Here is a 26,993-nt window from a genome sequence, read left to right on the forward strand (position 1 = left end):
AGCAGCCTGCTATCTGCTCTCCTCTCTGCTCCTGTGTCCTCCTTACCCTCCCCTCTCTGTCTGTGTGTGAGCCGCCCCTCCCCCCTCCTGCTGCTCTCACTAACCTGAATACACCATGAGCACTGCCTCCTATTGCAGTGTCCCCCTCTGTGAATGATTTATAAATACTGTAAATACCTAATTTCACAGCAGAGGTTGCAATCACATGACCAGCCAGCTCTCTCCTCCTCCACTCCTCCCCTCCAGACTGACATCAGCAGAGGAATCTCAGCCCTGCCCACTGCATTTCTCAGAGGAGGAAAGAAGAAAGCTGGCCATTTATGTGATCACAATCTCCGCAGTGAAATTAGGTATTTTCAGCATTTATTTTTAGAAATTATACACAGAGGGGGGCACTGCAATAGGAGGCCGTGCTTATCGTTTATACATGTTAGAGTGGCTTAACAACCACTTTAACTGGAAATGACCTGACCTTATTTGGGCCCAGTTACTATTCAAAATGGAAACTATCAAACTTTCAGAACATGCCCATCACACACTCCAAAATACTATGCATATTTTTGGAAAAAAAGATTTTGGGATATACCTTGAACTAACACACAGGTATTATATTCCTCATACTGTATAGATACATCATCTTCAACTATATATCATCTGTTCAACCTTTTTTTTTTTTTTTTATATTGCACATTATTTGCCATTGGAAGACAGTGATCTACCCACTTCTCATATCTCCTCAGTATTCAATATTAGTACTTTTTGGATTATTTTTCCCCAGTGCTATATTATAACACTGCTTCATGCTAATTTAGATTATTTTTACACCACTCCACTGAACCTTTTTTATGTGATGTACACATTTTCTTTTTCTGTACTTATATTCATGATCTTCCCAATAAAAGCGATTGTAAAAGAAAAAGTAATAAAATATAATATTACATACATAAAGTGTATACAATAAACATACATAAATACAAGTTAATAAATACACAATAGATTCCCTTAAGATTCAATGAAAGTATGGACAATTTGTAGCAAAAAAAACAAACAAACAAAAAAAAAAACATCCTAACTACTTTATTAGGCATGGTTTTAGTGAAGAGATAAGGGGGTAATGTTAAAGCGGGGTTCCACCCTAAAGTGGAACTTCCACTGATCGGAACCCTCCCCCCCTCCGGTGTCACAATTGGCACCTTTTAGGGGGGAGGGGGGTGGAGATACCTGTCAAAGACAGGTATTTACACCCACTTCCGGGCATAGACTCCTGTGGGAGTCTATGCCTCTTCTAGTCCTGCTGCGCTGTCTGCTGGGACACACACGGGTCCCAGAGACAGCGCGGACAATTCCTATTGCGCTGCGCGACTCACACATGCGCAGTAGGGGGCTTCACTTCCTGATTCCCTCACCTAGAATGGTGTCGGCAGCAGCCGAGAGCCGAGCGATCGATCGGCCTCGGCTGCCGGCATCGCTGGACCCCGGGACAGGTGAGTGTCCATTTATTAAAAGTCAGCATCTGTAGTATTTATAGCTGCTGGCTTTTAATATTTTTTTCCCCAGTACAGTCCCGCTTTAAGCTTCATATAAACGTACAGTTGTCCTAAAATCATTAGAATGCCAAAGGAAAGATATTGTTTGTGAGTCCACCTTCTTAATTGACTCTTACTATTCCAGATCTTTAGAAAGTTGAGTACAAAAGGTTTAAAGACAGTTATTTCTTAGAACCCCAATCCTACAGCCTTATGGCGACCTTGGTGATATATGGAGCACTTATAGCTCTGCATAGAAACCAATCAGCTTCCAGGTATTTTTTGTCAAAGCTTAACTGAACAAGCTGAAGTTAGAAGCTGTTTGGCTACCATGCACAGCTGCACCAGATTTTGCACACTGCAGTTTTAGTAAATCAACCCCATAATTATTTATATTGCTACATTTTGAAGAGTATAAGGAACCATTCTTTTTAGTTCCTCAATTGAAAGATTACAATCAAATGACCCTTTCAATATCAGGCAAAACATTCTGAAGAACGAATTAGGAAAAAGCCCAAAACACATCAACATGTTTCCAAAGTGTGGGGTTCTTACTCAATATCCATATCATTAGAACAGAACCAAGGACCCCAGCTATGCGAAGCAACAGTGCTAGCCACTGAGCCACTCACTGCTTTGTGCAGGCCTTGCTATGTTAAAGACTAATAAAAGAAGTGGAGAGAAGAGCCAAGTTGATCATTAATTTGACGATCTTCCCTTCTCCAACTCAATGCAAAGTCACTTTGAAATTAACCAACGAAACAATATTGATGTTTCCATTTCTTTGTTGCACTGGGAATTTTAATGAGATGGTGTTTGAATAATAACCCTGTCCCTCTTACATTTTACCATATACCTTGTTTTGACTTTTTTTTTCTACATTAATCTATGACCTCTGACCCCTTGAGATCCCTTTCACATAATAAATTGACCAGCAGAAACCATATTAGGCATTTTTGTAACTTCCATGAAAGAACAAATTAATTAACATCACTCAGAACCTGCTCGTCGGAGGATTAATGATGCAGCAGCTGTGGCTTCTGTGATACATTATGCTTTTATACGTTGAGGCTAGCATTCAGGAAAATGTAGCTTGAAGAATGAAGGCTGTTTTAAATCCCATGTTCACCTTATTCACCTTTTTTATATCTTCTGCTTGTGCCATATTTTCTGTGCCTACTTCACTTGCTCTGTTACATTTATTCATTTTCCATCCCTTTCATGCTGCATCCTTCTTTTTTTTCTTTTTCCTTTTTCAAAATGTGTTGAATTGGCAGCAATTGACTACATGTAATAGTGTTGACTATCTTTGGTGTATTATATATTGGGATGTGGCTGAGCCAGATTTAATTGAGTTGGTGGCTATTTCTTATTTAACTCTTTTACCACACAGAAGTTGCTGTTGGTGACTCATTTTTAAAGCAAAGCTGTGCTTTTTCATACAGGACAAAATAACAGGATAAATTAAATTCCCTATTGCCCAGTAGCCCACGCTCACCTTTGCTTTGCTCCCCACCATTTTGCTTATCCACCAGAAGCAGGAAAAAGGCTTGTTACAGTTAGAGTATGTAATATTTGGTGGAGCCAAGGATTACCAGCCAGCTGAGTTGGTAAAAACAAAGAGTCATTATTTTCCAAAAGATAAATGAAAACTGCTAATTTCAGCAAGAAAACAAACAAAACAGTCCATCCACCTCTGATATAAGTCATCTTCAAGATGTCCCATAACAGGGTTCTCAAGTTCCCTCCCTCTTCAAGGGTCCAGAAATGTAGCAAAAGCTCAACAAAGTCTCAGAAACAAACAGCCCACAGCTCTTCTAACCACTGTGTGCTGTTCCACACCACGCCTCATGGGAACCTGCTGATTGCTTCTTGTCCTTTTCAGTCCACTCTCATAGGCATGTAAACCCTTTCAGGACCACAGTACCTGTAGTCAGTGTTACAGGCTCTTTCCTTCCCAAAATCTCTCCGAGCCTCCCAGGTCCCATAATAAAACATAAAAATCCTGTGAAAGCTGCAATTCAGCTTTTCTTCTCTTTTGGGCCACTCCGGAAACCCCTCACCTTGCATGGGTAAGAATCCCTGAATACTCTAACTGGGATTCTTTTTGCCCCCTAAAAAAGGACCACAGCCCTTACAATGGAGATTAATATCTCAGTAAATAAATCAGTGAACACTCACGAAGTGGAGCTGCTGGCACTATAGATGACCAACCCAATATAACAATGAAATTGGAGAAAGTACAGAGCTGTAAATATTAAGAGACAATCATACGGTAATCATTGAATAAGTGGAGAATAGACATATAAAATATAAAAATAAATCAAAACCATTAGTAGTAGGACAACATGCACGTAATTGAATAGTGTTCATAATAAAAGTCCTCAAAGTGAAAGAATTTTATGTGATAATTGAAGAAGCAATCCTTCCATTATAATATTTTGCAGTGCATCAATAGAAAAATACAAAGTGACTTCAGTGCTCTTCCTCCACCAATATGCATGCATCAGACTGCCATTGGAAAACAGCATTTAAGTATCAATCCATCCTAGAGGAATCCACAGCAGCCATTTAATCGATCCTCCAGATAGCACAGTGCTCAATCAGAGGGAATCCTAATTGAAAACATGCTTGTTATACAGATCCTGAAAGGTAGTATATAGTGTAGTATATTTTATTAAAGTGGTTGTAAACCCTTACAACACACTTTGACCTACAGGTAAGCCTAGATTAAGGCTTACCTGTAGGTCCAAGAAATATCTCCTAAACCTATACGGTTTAGGAGATATTTGCCCGAAGACAGGCACCGCTGTCTACAGCGCATGCGCCGTAGACAGCGGCGCGCCGGCGCACTGAGCGCGGCATTTCCAAGAACGGAGCTGCTGCGCGTGTCGGCTCCCGTGCGCATGCGCGGGAGTGACGTCATCGCGGCTTCGCCGAATGACAGCGGCGGAGCTGCGAGACCCCACCGACAACATGGATGCGCCGGACTACAGGGGACAGCGGTGACATCGCTGGCTCCTGTGTCAGGTAAGTGACACATAATGGACTATTATGCGATGCATAGTAGTCCATTATGCTTTGCCTTTGCAGGGAATGAAAGAGGAAGTAAACTCATCAGGGTTTACTTCCTCTTTAAGATGATTAGCAATTAAAAGCCAAATAAAAAAACATTCCACATGATGTACATCAAGAAAAAAAATGGCTGGACTTACAGCAATGGCCACCAATCCAAACCTTGCATATGGCGGCATGACATCAGCGCATAAGGCCCCTCCCAATGCGTTTTCATGCACATGCACGTCCATGCATGCCTTCCAGGATCCAACCCTAGCATCCTGTTCAGTTACTTTAGGTCTAGCTTATACTAGGCTAAGGACATTTTCCCTACGATAGTGCTAGACTAATCACCAGTGCTGTTATATGAGATATGATATAAGAAGCAGAGTGAGTCACAATCTACCCCCTACCAACAGAGTAAAGGAAAAGTGAGTATGTGCTCTTCAAGGAGAGGAACATCATATTGGCTTTAAGAAATAACACAGATATAGGTACATTTTGTGCAGTTTTAAAATTGAAATTCAGGCAAATAGCTAAATGACATATGAAATATATATGGGAGCGGGTTTACATTTTATTCCTGTTCATCTAGTCCTGAGATTTACTCAGCCCCATCACAAAGCATGTCCATGTAGGTGACACAGATAACGTTTAGATCTACAGTGATGTCCTCTCCCCACATCAGTTTAGACAGCAGAAAGGCAGCATTAGAGTAATTGGGTAATTCTCTTACTCATGCTTCTCTCTCCACCTATCAGCATGTTTCTTGTCAATACATCTGCATGCAGCACAACTGATTGGCTCAGAGCTTTGATAATGTGGACTAGACTCCCTTAAAGTGATTGTAAAGGTTCATTTTTTTTAATAACAAACATATCATACTTACCTCTACTGTGCAGCTCGTTTTGCACAGAGTGGCCCCCGAACCTCATCTTCTGGGGTCCCCCGGCGGCTCTCGTGGCTTCTCCCCACATCAGATAACCTCTAGGAGAAGTGCTCTCCCAATGGTGTTACCTTGCAGGCATACTCCCGAGTTAAGCATTCAGCGTCCATAGCCACTGAATGTATGATTCGGCCCCGCCCCCCGACACCCGCATCATTGGATTTGATTGACAGCAGTGGGAGCCAATGGCTGCACTGCTATCAATCTATCCAATCAAGAGCCGAGAACCTTGGGCAGAGAGACAGCGCCTCCCCGTCGTGTCAAGTTCCAGGGCTCAGGTAAGTAATACGGGGGCTGAGGGGCCGGTCACTGCCAGGTGTTTTCTCACCTTAATGCATAGGATGCATTAAGGTGAAAAAACATGAAGGTTTACAACCCCGTTAAGAAATAACTCTGGCTAGCTCAGTAGATTATTTAAAAAAAGATCTGGATGCATTCCTAAATACACAAAATATAACTGATCTTAACATTTATAGATAATACTGCCAGAGATTGTTAATCCAGGGAATATCCAATTGTGTGTATGGAAATTTTCTAATTATTCATTCTATTCATTTTTTTATTTTATTGGTTGAACAAAATGCACTTGTTCAACATGGCTACATAACTATATCATATTGGAAGCTCTATGGCTTTTCACTTGAGACACAAAACAAACAACTGGCATTAAATTAACAGTTTTCTCTCCAGTCTCCTAGACCTGCAGGGTAATAATTATGATCCCAGATCATACACTAAGCCTAAAGATGGCCAAACATATATCGATTGGTCGAAGGTATGAATGTTAGCAAACAAACAATTCATAATTAAGTAAAATATTGAATGATGCAATCTATTGAAAATGATCATTTAATTGATCTGTATTACTATTGGTTGTTTGACACAAATGCAGATGTTTGTACAATTGATGACACTTTGCTACAATGTAAAGTAGTGAGTTTACAGCTTGTATAACAGTGTAAATTTGTTGTCCCTTCAAAATAACTCAACACACAGCCATTAATGTCTAAACCGCTGGCAACAAAAGTGAGTATACTCCTAAGTGAAAATGTCAGAATTGGGCCCAATTAGCCATTTTCCCTCCCGGTGTCATGTGACTCAGTGTTACAAGGTCTCAGGTGTGAATGGGGAGCAGCTGTTATAAATTTGATGTTATCTCTCTCTCTCTAATATTGGTCACTGGAAGTTCAACATGGCACCCCATGGCTAAGAACTCTCTGAGGATCTGAAAACAAGAATTGTTGCTCTACATAAAGATGGCCTAGGCTATAAAAAGATTGCCAAGACCTTGAAACTGAGCTGCAGCATGGTGGCTAAGACCATACGGCGGTTTAACAGGACAGGTTTCACTCAGAACAGTCCTCGGCATGGTCGACCTAAGAAGTTGAGTGCACGTGCTCAGCATCATATTCAGAGGTTGTCTTTGGGAAATAGACGTATGAGTGCTGCCAGAATTGCTGCATTGAAGGGGTGCAGGGTCAGCCTGTCAGTGCTCAGACCATACGCCACGCGCTGCAATAAATAATACCTATACTGGCAATCAGATACTTTTAAAATGAACGAGGGTGCGTAACCCCACCAAGGCCATTGGTATTAAAATGTAACCTTTAATCAAATTATATACAATGTATTGACTGTGTGTATGTATTTACTTCAAGGGAGGATTAGTGTTTATTGGTTGGCAAAAGGCATTAGCAATGATTTTTTGTCAATATGGTCACCAGAAAAAAAGAATCCCTCCTTTACTAAGTATTCATAGCTTGAAAAACTACCAGCCTCAATAGCTAGGGATTCTGGCTAGTCTGGCTGGATGTACTAGGTCAGTCTGACCCTAAACCAAACCAGGCTATGCACTTTGAATTCCTACTGGTCTTGACTGGTATTTACTGTGACTTCTATGATTGGAACACTTCCTGAATATAAACTCGGGCATTAAGTGCTAAATCATCCCCAGGACTAAAAGGTTCCTCAGTCATCTCTAGCTCTTGCCTGGACCAAAGGGTAATGCCACACTACCTCCAAAACTAGGGGTCAAATTCTCCAACTATGCCTCAAACACAGGATTCCTCAGATCCTATAAAGTGCTACTTGCCTGCCAATAAACTCAAAAACACCCACCCTACAAAACCATGCATGCCCCCAATAAGGAGCTCCCAAAAATACTCTACGTTTCACTTACATGATAAGCTTCGTCATGAGTAAAAAACGATCTGTGCACCAAATAAAATACTAAAAATAAAGAAAAGAAAATGGAGGAGTCCAAGTTATCCCCACATGGTGGCAAGTAGTTCACTTGTAGGCACACGGTACATTATATATGTCATAATATACCTGATGACATAAGTGATTTCAGCTGTGAGGACAATCAATTTTCATCCTAGCTTTTTTTTCCCTTGAAGCTAAATTGGTCATGTTTGGAAGGAATCCAAATTTCTTCTACCCAATTAAAGAAATGGAAAAAATGTACCACTGAAACACGCATTTATGCTATAGGGTTTTTTAAAGGAGGACAGCTGGCAACACTGGGTTGGGTGGAAGGATGTTTTAATGAGACTTAAAAACATTCAAAAATATTTTCATGCATAATATACTAGTTAAACCTAAACATAATTGAACTTTTGTTTTGAAGAAGATATTCTATAACCTATAAAATGTAATTGATATTACTATAAATTGCTTATTAATTATTCAAACCTAGAATTACTTTATTCTGCACCTAAACTAAATAAATGAATAGAGACCAAGTAGGAATATAAATAAATAGATAAAGAAAAAAAATATATTCTTTAATTCATATTACAAAAATATTTCCCAAGAAAAAAACCCCAATAAAAGCAACTAGGTACTTCCTAGCAGGGCCTCATCATGTCAATAAGATAGCCCTAGCTGAATCCAAAACTGATACAGACAATAATACTGTACATACACAGTACATATTAAATGTATACAATGTATTCAAAACCGCAAACAAAGTAACAATGCTAATTGTGTTACTTTGTGAGCAATATAATTCAGTTACCCCAGAAAATAAATTTATTGTTTCATACTAAATTACAGGTGTGATGTAACATTGATTTTGGACTCTATTTAGACAGAGACTAGCCTGAAAAATGTATGGGGAGAGTCGGAGAACCAAGATGCCAAGTGGAATGAAGTAAAAATTCACCTTGGGAAGCTGAGACATTTTGAAGTTATTTTTGAAGGAGTACGCACAAAAAGTTTTGGTGGAGGAGCAGCCATTGACGACATTGAGTTTACCAACTGCTCACCAGGTGAGTAACAATTCAAAGCATGCTCCTTTGTGCATTCAAACTAGGGAAGGGCAGAGCCTACCTGCAGAATGACATTCATTTCCATTTTGACATTCATTGTGTGCACATGGTATCTGGGCTGGTGACTCTGAGTGGGCATATTCCCTTGAAGTGATTGTAAAGGAAATAAAAAAAACAAACAAAAAAAACAACAACATGTACCTTCCGGCCCCAAACCCCTCTTCTCAGGTCCCCTCACCAGCACTCCTGGCTCCTCCTCTTTTTCCAGTGCCCCTACAGATAGCCGCTTCCCATGGAGGCATTCTTGCCTGCTCACTTCCATTGACACAGATAGCGGGACTCTACCCCACCCCCCACCCCCTTGTCACTGGCTTTAATTGACAGCACTGGGAGCCAATGGCTCCTGGTGTCCCAGCAAAGCCAGTGAGACACAGAAGTGAGGGGAGAGAAGAGCTGCAGGCGTGCAGAGTGCTGGGTCGAATGAAGGCTCAAGTAAGTGTAAGGGGGAGTTAGAGGCCAAAACCAATACCTAAACATTTTTTACCTTAATGCAAGGAATGCATTAGGGTAGGACATGTTTAGGCTTTAGAACCACTTTAATCTATAATCAGAGTAAAACCTGAAGCCAGAGACAGTTGTCAGTCAATATATATCTATCTACATCCTGTCGTTATATATCTTCCTTGTAAAATCAAAAAAAAAGGCTTTTGGGGAACTAGAGTGTAACTGTATTATCTAAAGCCAGCAGGAAATAACACACTCCCAATATAAATGTGCAAAAAAATTACTAAACCAAATAATGCTGCGCTAATACCATATCTAGACTCATGCTGTGTCAAACTATTACCATATGCCATTACAAGTGCCAATGTTAAATAAATACAATATAAAATACAGTAATATTAATAACAATGTATCTTCTTATGGTAGTCCAAGTCTATATTCAGTATTTAAGTGCGGTTAAATCAATATCCAAAGAAAAGATGAAAATTCCCTGAATCTTCACATATCTTCAAAAAACGTGTCTAATATGAATTTACCACAGTGCTCCCCCAATAGAAATGCGCTCACCTTAAAGAATGTGACCTCACAATTAAGTTTTGTCAAAATTAACTTTTTAGTCACTCTGGACTAACAAGTCATGTTTTCCTCCTTAATGCTCCTTCAATCTTCCTCCATAATGATTTGATATATATGGAACGAGAGCTCCATATAATGCTTATATCATTTTAAAGAGGTTCTTCACCCTAAAGGGGAAGTTCCGCTATTCTGATCCCTCCCCCCCTCCGGTGCCACAATCGGCACCTTTCAGGGGGAAGGGGGGTGCAGTTACCTGGATAATCCAGGTAACTGCACACACTTCCGGCCAGACCGCCGCAGAACCCCCACAGACGCCCCCCCCCCCGTTGTGTTCTGGGAAACACACAGTTCCCAGAGACACAGCGGGGGACCATAAGAGACGCGCAGCGCGACCCGCGTATGCGCAGTAGGGAACCGGGCAGTGAAGCCGTCATGCTTCACTTCCCGATTCCCTGACAGAGGATGGCGGCGGTGGCAGCAGCGAGACGAGCGATCGCTCGTCATCTGTCGCCGACATCGCTGGAACCTGGGACAGGTAAGTGTGATTTTATTAAAAGTCAGCAGCTGCAATATTAGTAGCTGCTGGCTTTTAATATTTTTTTTTTAGGTGCAGCTCCTCTTTAAAACATTATATCATTTATTAAATTTGTACATAAAACTCACATTCATTGGGTACTCCAGTGCACCAACTGTATACAGTATATATCAAATAAATACAAATTCGTGCCAAATTCGTGCCTTTCCTTGGATGATACAAATCGTCTTGTCAAACAAATCTGTCCCTCCCCCACGCGTTACGTCACACGGTCACTTGACTCATCAGGGGGGTTCCTATCCTATTTCTTTGATAGGAATCCCCCTGATGAGTCACATGACCCGGTGACGTAACGCATAGGGGTGGGGTAGATTTGTTGTTGTGAGACAAGGCTCTGGGCTGTGAGACAAGGTTCTAGGTTGTGAGACTTTGGGTTGTGAAACAAGACTCTGGGATAAGAAACAAGACTCTAAAATGAGAAACAATACTGTGTTTTTTAAGACAAGACTCTGGTTAGTGAGATAAGGCTTTGGGTTGTGAGACAAGACTCTGGGTTGTGAGACAAGACTTTGGTTTGCAAGACAAGGCTCTGGTTTATGAAACAAGATTCTGGATTGTGAGACAAGACTCTGGGTTGTGAGAAAAATCAAAATTTGTTTATATATTGGGCATTAAATGGGAGTTCCAGAACTGTAAAAAGTATGTCATTACATGAATGGCAGACAATGGTGCATGCAGACTAATGGATGGCCACCAACATAAACTAAAGGACAGATATTCTTTAAATATCTTAGCATACTTGGCACCCAGCTGCCTATTTAAACTGGCTTGTCACCATGAGCAATTGCTTAATGGTTTTCAGCTTGTACCTGTATTCCTGTGTTCTGATCCATTGAACCTGCTTACCTGTGTATGACCCGGCTTTCTCCTGGACTCTGCCTTTGCTCCTGCATTGACCTTGTTCACCTGATCTCTTTGACCCCGGCCTGTTTACTGGACTTATCGTTGCCTGCTGATTCTGTACTGTGCTGCCTGGCTGTTAACTACCTTCGCCTGTTTCCTGGATTTGCTTTGTCTGCTGACTTGGTGCCTTGATACCCTGGGGGGGGGGGGGGGGGGGGGTTCAGGGCACTGATCTCTGTCTGCATATCAGCTCTGCTAACAAATTCTCACAAAGCAAGGAAAAATTCATAAAACAAAAATATTTGGCTGGAGGTAGGTTGGAATGTAGATGAATGATCTTGGGAGTTTTTACTGAGTAGTTGATGCTTAAAACTTGCAGCAGAGATAGTGGATCTGTGGGCGGTGTCTAATATGCGTAGCACCTCACTCCAAGGCGTGCTCACCAATGCCTGGGACCAGGCGGTGGCTGTGGTTATGTGAAAAAAAAAAAACATTAAGGCAGTCCCCGACGCAGAGATGAGTCAGTTGTGTGCAGCAATAATGTTTCTCTGTAAGAAGTCTTGTTCCATGTCACTTCACACTTGTAACTGAGCTTGCACCCACCCCAACAGTCCGGCTTACCTCTATGACCTCACTCCCAGTGACAGAATGGGCTCCTGTCGAGCACCATACAAGCTCATTAACCCTTTCTTCTCTGTACCCAATGATCATGCTCTGGATCTCCATAACCCTTGTCTGCTTCTGGAGGAGATGGACAGCTAGGGAAGCAGTCAGCGCACCAACTACTTCACTACCGGAGGACCTGTCACCTAACCAGGCACCACGCTGAGTTATTGTGTTATGTAAAACTATTTGTTTTGTTTTTACATTTTAGAATGGGGTGCCTCGAGAATTTTAAAGGGTGCCATGACCAAAAAAAGGTTAAAAAGCACTGCTCTAAAACCTAGCACATGCTGTTTATTTTTAAATATAAAAATATAAAAATATTTACTTAACTTTTTACAGCATGGCTCATCTACATTCATCTCTGTTTATTTAATAAGTCTGACTTTAAAAATGGCAGCTGCCTTCTAGATGCCACTTGTGCAGGCAAGTCACTCATTGATAAAATGTAGCACCTCCTTCAGTAAATTAAATGATCCTATTTGTGTCAGCATTGATTGCTGCTTGGAGGGATATTAGACTTTGATGTTTAATATTCTGTACACTTGATTTACCACTGACCAGATCTGGAAAGTACAAGGTTCAGATTTCCTAGTGCTTGGCGATTCTGCGAGCATCACATCAACTGATGATGTTTAAAGCGCTTATGTGACAGAAGACACAAAGCCCAGAATGCAAAAATGCTCTAAATTGATTAGTAAGGCCACCCGGCATGTTTGTATTTGTGTCTGTAAGGCGTATAGATTGACATGGCACATACACCCTGTTGTCTGGTATCTGCCGCCATCCATCATCTTCCTCTGAACTTGCCTTGGCGTGACCTTGTCTTGACAAGGAAGCAACATCTTCAGACTGGCAAACAGAACTCAACTTTCTTCTAGGCAGAGATGTACAGTATCTATTACTTCATGCTGATAACCATCCCTTGTCCTCTGCATCAGTGATGTCAAAATAAAGGTTTAAAGATACATTCCAGTCCAACAGGGGAATAAAAGGGTCAGTTAATTAAATCATGATATTTCAGTTATAAGTCGAATCTGATGGACCGGGTCACCTTTGACTTTTTCTATCTCAATAGGGCTTCCAGGCATTTATCGTTCTCTTGCTCACTTCTACAACAAGCATGCTCATGTCCTTTTCCTTTTGTTGCGTTATCTATAACATAAGATATCTAACTGGGAAAAAAGAGTTACAACATAACTGACACAAACATGCACAGAGATCTCATCATTAGAAATGAACACCATTTAGAGTTTTATTTTCCCAAAATCTCAGTCAAACTTATGAGCAGTGGAAGCAGTGGAAAAAAAAGTAAAATTAAAAAAAAAAAAATTATGAGAATGAGTGCACACATATCAAATAAATACCCAAAAAGTGGAAAATGTACAAATAAAAAGAACACAAAAATTACCTAAGCTTCTCTAAATTTACCCCTCATAAATTCTTACTGGAGGTTGGATAGAGTCGTATGTGGTTTGGTCAAAAAGAAATAATAAATCGTCCGCAAATGCGGCAAGCTTGTGCTCTGTTGATCCCACTATGATTTAAGAAATGTCTGGGTTGGCCCTAATGCTTCCATCATTAAAGTGATCAACAAGAGGGATGGAGGGCATCCCTGACATGTCATGGTTGTGATAGGAAAGCCTGATTAAAAGGTATTGTTTACTTTTACTCAAGCCACAAGTCCATCGTAGAGTGCAGAGAGGCAGGCCTGTATTTTTGTTAAATTTTTGTATTTTTGTTCCCTAACCCTAATCTATTCAGGAGTGAGGACTGTCAAAAGCTTTCTTGGCATATGAGAACAGAATCAGACAGGGGATTTGTTGCATTCCTACCCAATTAATAAGGGAGATAGCTTTTTGAAAATGATCTCTACTTTCTCTATCTGGTATAAAACCTACTTGGTCTTTCTTTATTATTGCTGATGGAAGTATGTTTTAATTCTATCAGACAAAATCTTTGCAAGGATCTTAATATCTGGATTTACCAAAGAGATTGGCCTATAGTTCTGGCACAATGTTAGGTCCTTTCCTTCTTTGGGCACAACTACCATATGGGCTGCCAAAACAACTCTAGGGATGGACTCTTTCTGTGCCAAGGAATTAGAATGCAAAATCTTGTAAGGTAAGAGGATATCTGTTTGAGCTTTTTTGGAATGTTCCAGGAACTCCAATCCCTGAGGCTGCAAAGGTTAAGGGTAGATACTTCTAGCTTTAACCACTGTGGTTTCTTTGCATTCTCTGGGAGAGAGGGAACAAATTTGGACAGAACAATCTCATGTTACGAGAGGCGATTTAGATTAGTTGCAGCGTTCCTCAGATAGTACTATTTTTTTTTTAGATAATTTTTATTTTACTACAATTACTTATATAGTAACAACAATTTACACAGCACCTTACATATATATTGTACATTCACATCAGTCCCTGCCCTCAAGGAGCTTACAATCTAAGGTCCCTAGCTCAAATTTATACATACACATACTAGGGCCAGTTTAAATAGTAACCATTTAACCTACCAGCATGTCTTAGGAATGTAGGAGGAAACCAGACTAACCAGAGGCAACTCATGCGGGCATAGGGAGAGCATGGAAACTCCAGGCAGGTAGTGGCATGGTTAGGAATCAAACCAATGGCCCTAGTGCTGCCAGGCACAAGTGCTAACCTCTTGACCACTGTGCTGCCCTATTGCTTTTTTTGGCTTACCGCCTTCTCTATATATTCAAGCAACGTTTTATCATTTTGCATACCTTCAACGTGACTCTCAGAAATGAGCTTTTTAGAAGAGGTCTTCTCACAGTGCCAGAGCCAGCAGAAGGGGTTGAGATATCCCTTTTTCTAGACGCTATGCGGGTATGCTCACTATTCTCTGCAGGTGATGAGCCATCAATCATCACACCTAGAGGTGAGGCTGGGAGAGAAGCTGGGCATGTGCTGTATTGATTAATATCGAAAGCTGATAACATTTATAGTAATAAAAAGGCTGATAACTTTGATAACCCTGTTCCTCAATGTTCCTAATGTCCCAGCCTTGTAGTCCCAATCGCTGTAGAAACTGCACAGGGTGACACCATTGCAGTGAATCTACCAGTGTCACCCTGCCAGAATAAGCTTCAATTGCTGACAGGATCACTAAGTTTTTTATTATATAAAGAGGTTACAGCATATAGAAAGATATAGTTTACTTTATAAAGTATAGAATCATCCTAATCTGGTTATTTTTTAAACTTTAAAGGAAAATTCGAATTTCAGCCCTACCTTATATAACTAAACCCCATCCTACCTTTTCAGAATCATTTTACAGTAAAAGTATTGCCATTGTAATTCTAAAATGGGACTAATTCATCAAGCTGTGATTTGTGATTCTGCATGCTAAAAGTGGCAAACTTATCACTTGTTATATTGATTCATTCATCAAAGAGGGAAAAGTTTTATGTATCCTGAAGGCAAGACATTTCTCCCTTACAATTCTCTGCAGACTAAATTCAGGAGTAAGTACTGCTTTAGCTTTCCACCTACTAGAAGCAGGTAAAGGCAGATAGGTACTGGACCACCGGCAGTGCTCCTGACATATTATGGATGCACTGCAGGAAAGAACAAAGTAAAGGGAGAGGCACTGATATCATGCACTCAGTAGGCTTTGACACCATCTAATAATGGAGCTCAAAGATTGATTCCACAGAGGGAAGGGGCGAGGGAGTGCTGATTAATAAGTATAGCTGAGTGGGTGGGCTATTAGCAGGCATTGTTAATTACTCATGAATGGGAAAATTTACAGTATCTTCTTAACAGTAAAAATTATTTAATTAAAAACATGTTTATGTGTTCATACTTTATTTTGTCCTGCAGTACACCCATAATATGCAGGAGCAGGGCTGCTGATAAGGCAGTACAACTGGTCCTGTTATACTGAGCCCAGGCCTCATCAGCTAAACAGGGGGGCCTGGGCAGCTTTAGGCCCCTTTCACACTGGGGCGGTTTTCAGGCGCTACAGCGCTAAAAATAGCGTCTGTGTAGCGCCTGAAAAAAACAGCCCCTTTCACTCCAGTGTGAAAGCCAGTGTGAAAGGGGTTAAAACTGCCCGGCCAGCGGCCGCAGACCGCCGCTAAAACAACGGTAAAGCGCCGACACCCGCACCGCCCCAGTGTGAAAGGGGCCTTATTGTTCTTTTGGCCTAAATGAATAAAGTGATTTTATTATACCCCTGCTCCTACTTGCTTACCAGGGCTTAAATTACATTTCCCTGCGCCGCATCACATCAACAGGTGGGAGTCAGTACTGTTGTTCCGCTGCACATTGGAAGAGATGGAGGCGAGGGTTGGGGGACCCTATCAGGAAGGCTGTATGGGGCCCCATAAATTCTAACAGCAGCCCTGTGCAGGAGCACTGCTAGACTAGGGGAGAAACTCTATCTCTATATCTGCTGACTCCGTATTTACAACCCAAATTGCAAAAAAGTTGGGACGTTGTGAAAAATCTACATAAAAACAGAATGCAATGATTTGCAAATCTCGTAAAACCATATTTTATTCACAATATATAATAGATAACATTTGAAATTTTTTAACTGAGAAAATGTACCATATTAAGAAAAACATAAGGTAATTTTGAAATCGATGGCAGCAACACATCTCAGAAAGGTGTGGGCAGGGCAACAAAAATCTGGCAAAGTAAGTGGTACTAACAAGGAAAAGCTGGGAGAACATTTAGCAGCAGGTCAGTAACATGATTGTAAAAAGCTGCCTCTAAAAATTGGCGAACAATTTCTCAACGTAAAACTGTGAAGACTGAATATATAGTCATCTATAGTACATAATTTCATCAAAGATTCAGAGAATCTGGAGACATCTTTGTATGCAAGGAACAATGGCGAAACACAATATTGGATGCGTATGATCTCAGGGCCCTCAGATGGCACTGCATTAACCACTTCAGATCCGGAAGGTTTTACCCACTTCCTGACCAGGCCATTTTTTGGGATACGCCACTGCGTTGCTTTAATTCACAGTTGTGTGACACTTTACTCATCTTTACTCTCATTTTTTCCCCACAAACAGAGCTTTTTTTGTGGTATTTGATCACCTCTGCGGCTTTTATTTTTTTCGCTATAAACAAAAAAAAAAAAAAAAAATTTAATGATAAATGAAAAAAAAACATATTTTTACTTTCTGCTATAAAATATTCTCAATAAAAAATTTTAATAATCAAATTTCTTCATCAATTTAGGTCAATTTTTGTTAAAAAAAAATCCCAAAAAGCGTATACATTTATTGGTTTGCGCAAAAGTTATAGCGTCTATAAACTATGGGATAGATTTAGGGACTTTATATTTTTTTTATGTTTTTACTAGTAATGGCGATCAGCGATTTTTGGCAGGACTGCGACATTGTGGCGGACAAATCTGACATTTAGTGACACTTTTTGGGGCCCAGTGACACCAATACAGGGATTAGTGCTAAAAAAAGTGTTTTCTTACTGTGTGGGGGACAGATGCACTAGAGGAAGAGAGATATAATTATATTGGTGAAGGTGTCCCTGTAACGTGCCACATCCAAATTAACTAGACAGAAGGAGGGTCTCCCCTAAATGGACTTTTAAGGCACTAACATAATTTGTAGAATAAGTGTATTTTATTAAACACAATAAGCACGATAAAAACAAAAATGTACTGGAATGGTTACAATTCCTGTGTACAAAGTACAAAATCACCACAATAATTGACTGTAAAATTCTCGTAAATTTACCCAACGTGTTTAAGAGTATCTATGTCTCCTTCTTCAGGGGTGTTTATAAGAAGGTCAATCATACATCTATAATGCAGTAATAACAAGAAGTCAAATACGGAGTATGAAAAAGTGTACAGTGAGCAACATTATTTATAGCATGTATATTATAATAACAATGAATATTGTGTGGACTCACATATTTTGTGGAGATATCGTAGATGAAACATTCCAATAAAGCTATTTAAAAACAAAGGGTATGAGCGGAAGTGTGTCTCCAAGAATCTGCCTGTTGGGGTATCTGGTCTTTACAGCATATTTTAGTATACCATCAAATGAAAATTGAGTGCAGCCGGGCTAGCATGAGAGGCTTTGGACAGCTGACAACACTGTTGTGGAAGAGAGACATCTGTGTTCCTGATAAGCAGGAATCACAGATGTCTCTCTTCCTGTTTGACAGAAAGACGATCTGCCTTGTTTACATAGGCAGACCATCTTTCTTTCTCTCCAGCGAATGATCGCGGGTGGTAATCAGGGCCGATTGGCTCTCGCTGGGCCCAAGCATGCACGCACCCCAGAGCCGTGCACGAGAATCATCTACAGGTATGTGATTTTGCATTTAAGGGCCGCCTTGCCGCAGTAAATGTACGTGGAGCGGACCTTAAGTGGAGAAAAATTCAGAACTGGAGAAAGAATTAACCTGGGAGAAAACAAAAGGGACACATAGGTTTAATACTCCATATAGTATGTACACGACTGGAACCATACTAACATACAGTATAATTGATGTGCATGATGTTTAGTAATGATGTAGTTATTGTGCAGTTTATTGTTTCTCTCTCTCAAGAGTCCAGTCTGCAAATACTGCAAAAGTCAACAAGAGACACAATTTCTAGTTGGCCTTTCTTGTATTCTGATTTATCTCATTAGGACACTTGCCTGCCATACAGGCAGACACAAGAAGGAAAGATCTAAACATCTGTATATGAAATATCCTCATGAAAATGCAGAACATAAAGCAAGTAAAACTGTGAAAACCACATGAAGAATTTCTCCAAGTTATTCCAAACTGTGTAGGTATTGAACATTTGTTATAGCTTTCCTTTTTTATAATGGCAGAGCTTTAACATATGCCTTATAAAGCCAGAATCTCCTGAACGTGTGAAGACTAAGCAACAATGTCCTACAAGAATATTCTTCGTAATATTCTACTTGTTCCTCTTCTTAAGTTTTTTCAGCAAAGGTGTTTTTACCATGTACATTATTGAACCGGACCACCATTTATTCTCCCTTGGGTCGTTAATCCATGGAAGTGTAGAAGAACAAGACTAATAGTAATGAAATCTTTGGGGGCACTGATCTAATAAGAGGCAGAGTGAGGAACATGCGGTGAGAAGCAGCCATTAGGAACCGTCTGACAAAAGTAGCTCCGGGGAGCAGAAGAAGCACAGAGCAAAGAAGGAAGAGATAACGATTCATCAGTGTACAAGCACAACAAAAGAAAATGTTCACTGAAAAAGATGCTGCACAGGAGGACTCTGAATATTCTTATATTGTATGTACAGTATATTTTGTATGTACATGGTTAATTAAGCATACAAATTGAGGGGGGCTGTGGCCAGTAAGAGCTATCTTACCATTTAAAGTGGTTATAAATGCAGAAAACTTTTTTTTTTTTTATCTTAATGCATTATCTGCATTAGGGTGATTTTTTTTTTCAAAAGTTGCTCCCCCAGTCCCCCCTCAAACACTCACCAGAGCCTGATCTCAATCCAGCACTATGACCATCTGCATCAGCTCTTCTCCCACATCTATCTTCTCACATGAGACTCAGCAGCAGCAGAAGCCATTGGTTCTTGCTGCTGTCAATCAAACTTATTTTCCCCAGAGCTTAGTTAATATGATGAATCTTCACTTTGCAAAGAATATCCAATCAGGTGCAAGGAAAATTAAAAAAACAGAATTTCTGTTTGCACATTGGATGTTGGAAATCCGCATTCACTAAGCTCTGGGGAAAATTAGTGCAACTGCACTTGCAAAGTGCACAGACTGTTTGCCATTAGTAAATCCACCAACCTTGTCTCTATATTGGTGGAGAAGCTGATCTAATAAGCTGATCTAATAATTTGGGTCTTTATTGGAAAGGAAGAATGTTTAATGTGATTATATATGTGAAAGAACAACAAAATATAATTCTTAGAATCAACCTTATTCAAGGATTCATGGTTTACTTGTTGGAGCTCCCAACATTTAAGCTAAGATCTTTAAACTCACCGGTGTGTTGGACCATCCTGTAGCTCACCTCATAGGGCTAAGCCGTAGTCTACAATTTGACCACTAGAATTCTCCCAGTTTATGTTAGAAGTATATCAATAGGGGAATTGGGAGAAGTTGGTGAAGGTTGTTTGTGGTGGAGCACAGAGAGCAGACAGAAAAGACGGGTTTTCCTAATTTAGGCTCTCATGGAAATGCAAGGGCCTCACCAGCAGAGATCATGTAGTAAACTGGACTATGGTTTTCTCTTTGATGGAATGCCAGAAATCTCCCAGGCCCTCTGTGGGCCAGAGCAGGGTAATTAGAGAACTAATTGTTAAGAACTGTTGTAGGCAGAGGATGTAGCTTTATGCAACTAATCCAAAATTTCAACTAAGGTATGCTGTGTTCCTTATGTATTTATGAATAGTTCCCTACATGACAAGTTAAGCTGTACTGTACAAATCCTTGTTCAGTAATGCAAGAAAAAGAAAAACATGGAGTCAATCTCCTTCTTGACTATTAAGGGGGGTAGCCTATATCTGGGGAACCTTGTATTGAATATGGATCATTAATAGGTGGTAGTGCCCCGGTGAGTTAGGTTGGCCAGTGTGTTGGCAGAGTTGGGTCCCCTGTCTGCACTATGTATCCAGTAGCCCAGTGGCTTTAAGGCTGAGTAGTTCTGTGACCCCTGAGAAACCAGGTTTCAATCACGGAAGATGAGATTCTATTAGCTATGTGTATCTAGTGGACTTAGAATTTCCTGTTAAGCCTATTGGTAATATTGAGTAGCCAGCTCTTGGGATGAAGATGTCCTCTAGCAATGATATCCCTGTACATAGGCCCCCCGGTAAGGGAACTGGCTTAAGGGGTGCTACAAGTGATTAAACTTGTGATGCATTGGAAAAGTCTTCCTTTTAAACTGCTCTAGTACCTTCAGGTGTTGTCTGTAATGCATATGTTTGGTTTGGCTTCCAGCAGACTAGTGGCGTAATGGGGACAGGGTGAAGAGGTAAGTATATGAAGAAGGTGGGTGCAACATTAAAGTAATCCTCTTGTTTTGCCTTGCATAGGCAAAAAGAAGGTTCACTTTAAAGGAAAACATCAAGTTTCTTTACTGAATCCTAAAACTTTGAGTGTGAAATGCCTACTTTTGGCTCAGATCACCCTGCCTGCAATGACAAGGTTTGTCATAAACAATCCTTAATGTAGCAGACAGGCCATTGAGGTTATAAAAGCCTGAGATTTGATGTGAATGATTGTCTTTCTCTCAAACAATGCACCCAAAATCACAATTGCAGACACAGCAATGTAGCTATTTGTAAGGGGGTTTTTATTACTGACTTATGTTTTGTCTGTATCTTTTCTTTAAACTCAGCAAACGAATCCAGCTGACTTTCACAGTCACCACAAAGGTCACCCAAGTAATGGGCTTATTATTGGTGCAGCCATCCCACCGTTGTTCATTTCATTTCACCTTCAGGTTGTTGAATTACGTCTAAATAGTTGAAGCTGGCTTGACTTGCTCTCTATCTGATGAACAGAGAAGATACCTTCTAACATCCAGTGTCTTAATCATCATCTGACATCTGCCTGACCTTGTATTCTAAGTGAACACTGCTGAAAACTACACTTCCTGTGTACAAAATGTGCAACTCAAAATACAAAAAAAGTTATTTAAGAGAAAAATTGCAACCTTTATTTTAAAAAAAAATTATATGTTGGCATGTTATATACAGTTAAAATTGTATTTTTAATTGGAAATGGAGGGATGACCTTGTTGAAGGGTTACAACACAGAATACTGTATATATTAGTGGTGCAGGTTATTGAATCACTTATTTGCTGACTCTGCTGATTGAAAACCCTATGTCAGGAGTATTGAATTAAAACTCATGGAGTTCCGATCAGTAAAATTTTCTTTTGAATTGCATTTTCGTGTGATGACTCAGATCCTTCACATGACAGCCCTCTACTCTTATATCACAATCCTGTCCTTGCATCATTGTCCTCAGTTCCCTGTACACCACAGTCCCCCATGTCACATCACAGTTTCCCCTTCTCAGTAGTGTTCTCAGGCACCCTTCACAGTAATGTTCTGACCCCCCTTCTACACATTACACGCCCCCTTTATTCACAGCAATGCCCTCAGTTCCCATTTCAAATCATTACCACTCCCACACACAGTTGTGTCATCTACCCCCTTCACATCACCCCCCACAGTACTGCCCTCTGCCACCTTCTCATCAACCCCCCCCCCCCATAGCACTGCCCCCCTTTACAACCCTCCCACAGCACTGCCCCACTTTAAATCACTCCACCACAGCATTGTCCCCTATAACTTACCCCCCCGTAGTGTCCTCTATCCCCTTCACATCAACCTTCCCACAGCACTGCCTCTCCTTCACTTTTACCCCAACAACATTGCCCTCTTTACAATCCCCGCCCCACAGGACTGCCCCCTCCACATCACAGCCCTCCCCCACAGCTCTGCCCACCTTCATATCCCCACCCCCCCCAGTCATGCCCTCTGCCCCGTCGCATCACCCTACTCCTCCCATTCTTCACAGCTATGTCCTTTGCTTCCATTCAGTCTCCTACAGTACCTTAGGAGAGAGCAGGAGGCAGGGCAATTTTGGACCAAGGGCGGAAGGCACAGCAGTAATGCATAGAGGGCAGGAGAGGGAGCTGTCAGGTTTAACTTTTAATATTAACCAGCTAGTGATTGGTTGCTAGGACTGCCCTGCATCCTAACAAAAGAACTCGCTGCTCCAGGTGAGACAGGAAGCCTAATGATATCACAGGTGCCCATCTCGGCTCGCCTCCGCATACGATCAACACTGAAAGAAATGGCTGCACTCCAAGATCCATCAAAATTCTTATTTAATAACGAACATCCCAGGTGTTAGACAATTCAAATGGTAGATGCGTTTCACACACTAAAGCCGCGTACACACGTAGCGGTATGTCCGACGTACTTAGTCTGGCGGACTTCCCGCCAGACTGTCCGTCGGACTTTCCGAACGGGCTACTTGCCCACACACGGCACTTTTTGAGCGGACTAATACGGCGTACTAAGTCCGTCGTACTATCCGCCCTACTTTTGAAATGAACGGACTCGCCCACACACGCAGAGGAAAGTCCGCTCATTTCGAGCGCGTCTCCAGGTAGGCGGGGCCCGCGAAGGAGACGTCGCTGGCCCCGCCGCCTGGTATGGACTTAAAGGGGAACCCCAACGCCGAAAAAAATCGGCGTGGGGGTCCCCTCAAGTCCACAACAGACCCTTGTCCGAGCACGCTACCCGGCTCGGCCAGGAAAGGGGGGGCGAGCGAGCGCCCCCCCTCCTGAGCCGTACCAGGCCGCGTGCCCTCAACATGGGAGGTGCCTTGGGGAAGGGGGGCCACGCGGCCCCCCCACCCCAAAGCACCTTGTCCCCATGTTGATGAGGACAAGGGCCTCTTCCCGACAACCCTAGCCGTTGGTTGTCGGGGTCTGCGGGCAGCGGGCTTATCGGAATCCGGGAGCCCCCTTTAATATGGGGGCCCCCGGATACCGGCCCCCCACCCTATGTGAATGAGTATGGGGTACAATGTACCCCTACCCATTCACCTGTAAAATAAAAGTACAAAAAAAACACAACACACGAGATAAAATAGTTTATTGCACAGCTCCGGGGGTCTTCCGTCTTCGGGGGTCTTCTCGCCGGACTCCTCCGCTATCTTCTTGTAGCTCTTTTGCTAGAGGAGGAGTCCGGCTTACTTCCTCGCCGCCGGCCTCTTCTTCCGACTTCGGGGGTCTTGTCCCCCTCTTCGGTTCTTCTGCCGGGCCACCGCGCCTTCTTATAGCTCTTTTACAGGCGGTGGCCTGGTCTTCTGTCGCCGCCGCCGCCACCTTCCGTTCTTCTTCTTCTTCTTCTTCTTCTTCTTCTTCTTCTTCTTCTTCCTCTTCTTCTCCAGGAGATGTTGACTCGACGATCTCTCCAAGATTTAACCCTGGCAGCTCACACTCCTGTCCTCCATCCAGTACTGTTGTGACTCCCGCCTTCAGGCAAGAATTATCCTGCCTCCTGCTCTCTGCTGTACTGTGATAATGACAGTGACAGAGGGTGGGGGAAAGAAGCAGGTCCTATATGGTGCGGATATAGACCATGGTCTGCCATTTAGTGATGCCTGCTCTGTGTCATAGTTTCTGTTCCGTTGATTTTCAGAGTGCACAATATGGTTGCAGTGAGTCCACCATTTTATAAGTGGGGTTTGGTTATTCATTCCGTCAAATTCATTGCTGTTGTGACTGATCAGAAACAAAGGCCCTGCATTGCAAAATAGGTTGCCCTGATTTTTTGTGGTAAACCTGCAAAGTTTTTGACCAAAATTTTGTGATTCTTAAACACTGAGAATCATAAAGCCTAGTTGGCCACTAAAGCCACTAGTTTCTTTTTTCATTCACTCCAGAGGGTTGAACAAAAACAAACAAACTGACATCTCAGGTCAGAGCCACTGTACTAACAATCTGATGTTAGTACAACCATCTCCCCTGCTGTGCTATTGTATTCTGGCAGGGGTACACCCACCCTCCCACCAGAATACTCCAGGCAGCGCTCTCAGCCATTGGCTTAGAGTGTTGCTCGGGAGCTAATTGGCAGACCTTTTTTCGGTCATGGCCCTTCGACAGAAGCCGGCCAAATGGCCAGCTTCCTTTGGACCAGCTGCCATACACACGGGCTGAATTTTGCCCGGTTTCTATTGAGCCGGCTGATGCCGCACAACATCCGACCCGTGTTTGCTAGGCTAAAGGATTACCTACTCCTCATCCCCGCTCTTCACTTATTTGGTTTATGTTGGAAGTGACAACATCTAACAACCTTCTAGTAGAGCAGACATTCTGTGTTTTTCAATGCTGTAGAGAAGAGGAAAGGAAGATTATATCTTCTTTAATGTCCATTGTTTTGGAAAGGGATATGCAGCTCATATACAGTCATGGCTGAAATTGTTGGCACCCCAGAAATTTATTTTATTTATTTCTCACAGAAATGTATTTCAGTAACACATATTTTGCTATACAAATGTTTATTCCCTTTGTGTGTATTGGAACAAAACAAAAAATGGGAGGAAAAAAGCAAATTGGACATAATGTCACACAAAATTCCAAAAATGGGCTGGTCTAAATTCTTGGCACCCTGTCAAAATTGTGGATAAATAAGGTTGTTTCAAGCATGTGATGCTTCTTTAAACTCACCTGGGGCAAGTAACAGGTGTGGGCAATATAAAAATCACACCTGAAAGCAGATAAAAAGGAGAGAAGTTCACTTGGTCTTTGCATTCTGTGTCTGTGTGTGCCACACTAAGCATGGGCAACAGAAAGAGGAGAAGAGAACTGTCTGAGGACTTGAGAACCAAAATTGTGGAAGAATATCAACAATCTCAAGGTTACAAGTCCATCTCCAGAGATCTAGATTTGCCTTTGTCCACAGTGTGCAACATTATCAAGAAGTTTGCAACCCATGGCACTGCAGCTAATCTCTCTGGTCGTGGATGGAAGAGAAAAATTGATGGAAGGTTGCAACACAGGATAGTCCGGATGGTGGATAAGCAGCCCCAAACAAGTTCCAAAGAAATTCAAGCTGTCCTGCAGGTCCAGGGAGCACTTGATTTTCTGGAAAAATTTCTGGGGTGCCAACAATTTCGGCCATGACTGTAGTTGTGACGGCCCGGTGTCCGCAGATTTTTAGCCATATGGTGCAGTTTTTTTTCTCTTTAGTTGCACTTTTGAATTGCTGATAAATGTCCTTTCTTTTCCCTCTTCTGCCTGCATTAAACTTTTATTGTCAGCTGTGTTTTTTTAATTAATAGCTGACAGTTTTTTTTTCTTCATGATGTGTAGACCATTTAAACTTAACACAACTCTGCCCCCAGCTACATCACTAACCTAGTCTCAAAATACCACCCAAATTGTTCTCTTTGTTCCTCCCAAGACCCCCTGCTCTATAGCTCCTTTGTCACCTCCTCCCATGCTCAACTCTAGGACATCTCCTATTCTCCTATCCCTACCCCAATATCTCTGACTATCTCCTATCCTGTCCACTTTAGGACAATCCCTGAAAACAGTTCTCTTTAGACAAGCCCATCCTGCCTCCACTTAAAGAGGAAGTAAACCCTGATGGGTGTTACTTCCTCTTTGACTCCCTGCAAAGGTAAAGCATAATGGACTACTATGCATCGCATAGTAGTCCATTATGTGTCACTTACCTGACACAAGAGCCAGCGATGTCAACGCTGTCCCCTGTAGTTCCGAGCGTCCATCTTCTTGGTGGGTCTCGCTGCTGCGGCGCTGTGATTCGCCAGAGCAGCGATGACGTCACTCCCGCGCATGCGCACGGAAGCCGAAACTTGCGGCATATCGCGTGATCTGCAGCTTACCCAGTGCGCCTGCGCGCCGCTGTCTACGGCGTATGCACCGTAGACAGTGGTGGCTGTCTTCAGGTAAATATCTCCTAAACCATATAGGTTTAGGAGATATTTCTTGGACCTACAGGTAAGCCTTATGCCCCGTACACACGAGCGGACTTTTCAACATCCAAAGTCCGTCAGACCGAGTCCGTCAGACTATCCGATCGTGTGTGGGCTGCAACGGACTTTAGCTTCGCAAAAGTCTGACGGACTTTAGAAATGAAGCATGCTTCAAATTTTCCCGACGGAACTCCGCCGGACCCGGTCCCCTTCGAAAAATCCGCTCGTGTGTATGCTACTCCGACGGACTAAAACCGACGCTAGGGCAGCTATTGGCTACTGGCTATGAACTTCCTTATTCGAGTCGGGTCGTACGTCATCACGTTCGAATCCGTCGGAGTTTAGTGTGATCGTGTGTGGCCAAGTCCGTTCGGCCGAAAAGTCTGTCAGAACTCCGTCGGAACTCCGGCGGAACTCCTTTGGAAGTCTGTCGGACATAAGTCCTCTCGTGTGTACGGGGCATTAATCTAAGCTTACCTGTAGGTCAAAGTGGTTTGCAAGGGTTTACAACCACTTTAACAACTGTTGTTT

At 42.0% G+C, this 26,993-nt stretch overlaps 1 protein-coding gene across 3 annotated transcripts in view; it reads left to right on the top strand.

Moving 5' to 3' along the window:
• Positions 1-26,993, top strand: part of MALRD1 (MAM and LDL receptor class A domain containing 1) — a 696,170-nt gene that overhangs the window by 449,023 nt on the left and 220,154 nt on the right. For all 3 annotated transcript variants that reach the window (XM_077490931.1, XM_077490932.1, XM_077490933.1), the window contains one exon: positions 8,621-8,801. In XM_077490931.1, the coding sequence (XP_077347057.1) occupies positions 8,621-8,801 (181 nt within the window). The remainder of the gene's footprint in view (positions 1-8,620; positions 8,802-26,993) is intronic.

Source organism: Lithobates pipiens, unplaced genomic scaffold (genome assembly GCF_037356315.1).
Source record: "Lithobates pipiens isolate NorthernLeopardFrog02 unplaced genomic scaffold, aLitPip1_a1.2 Scaffold_19, whole genome shotgun sequence".
NCBI classification, from domain to species: Eukaryota; Metazoa; Chordata; class Amphibia; order Anura; family Ranidae; genus Lithobates; species Lithobates pipiens.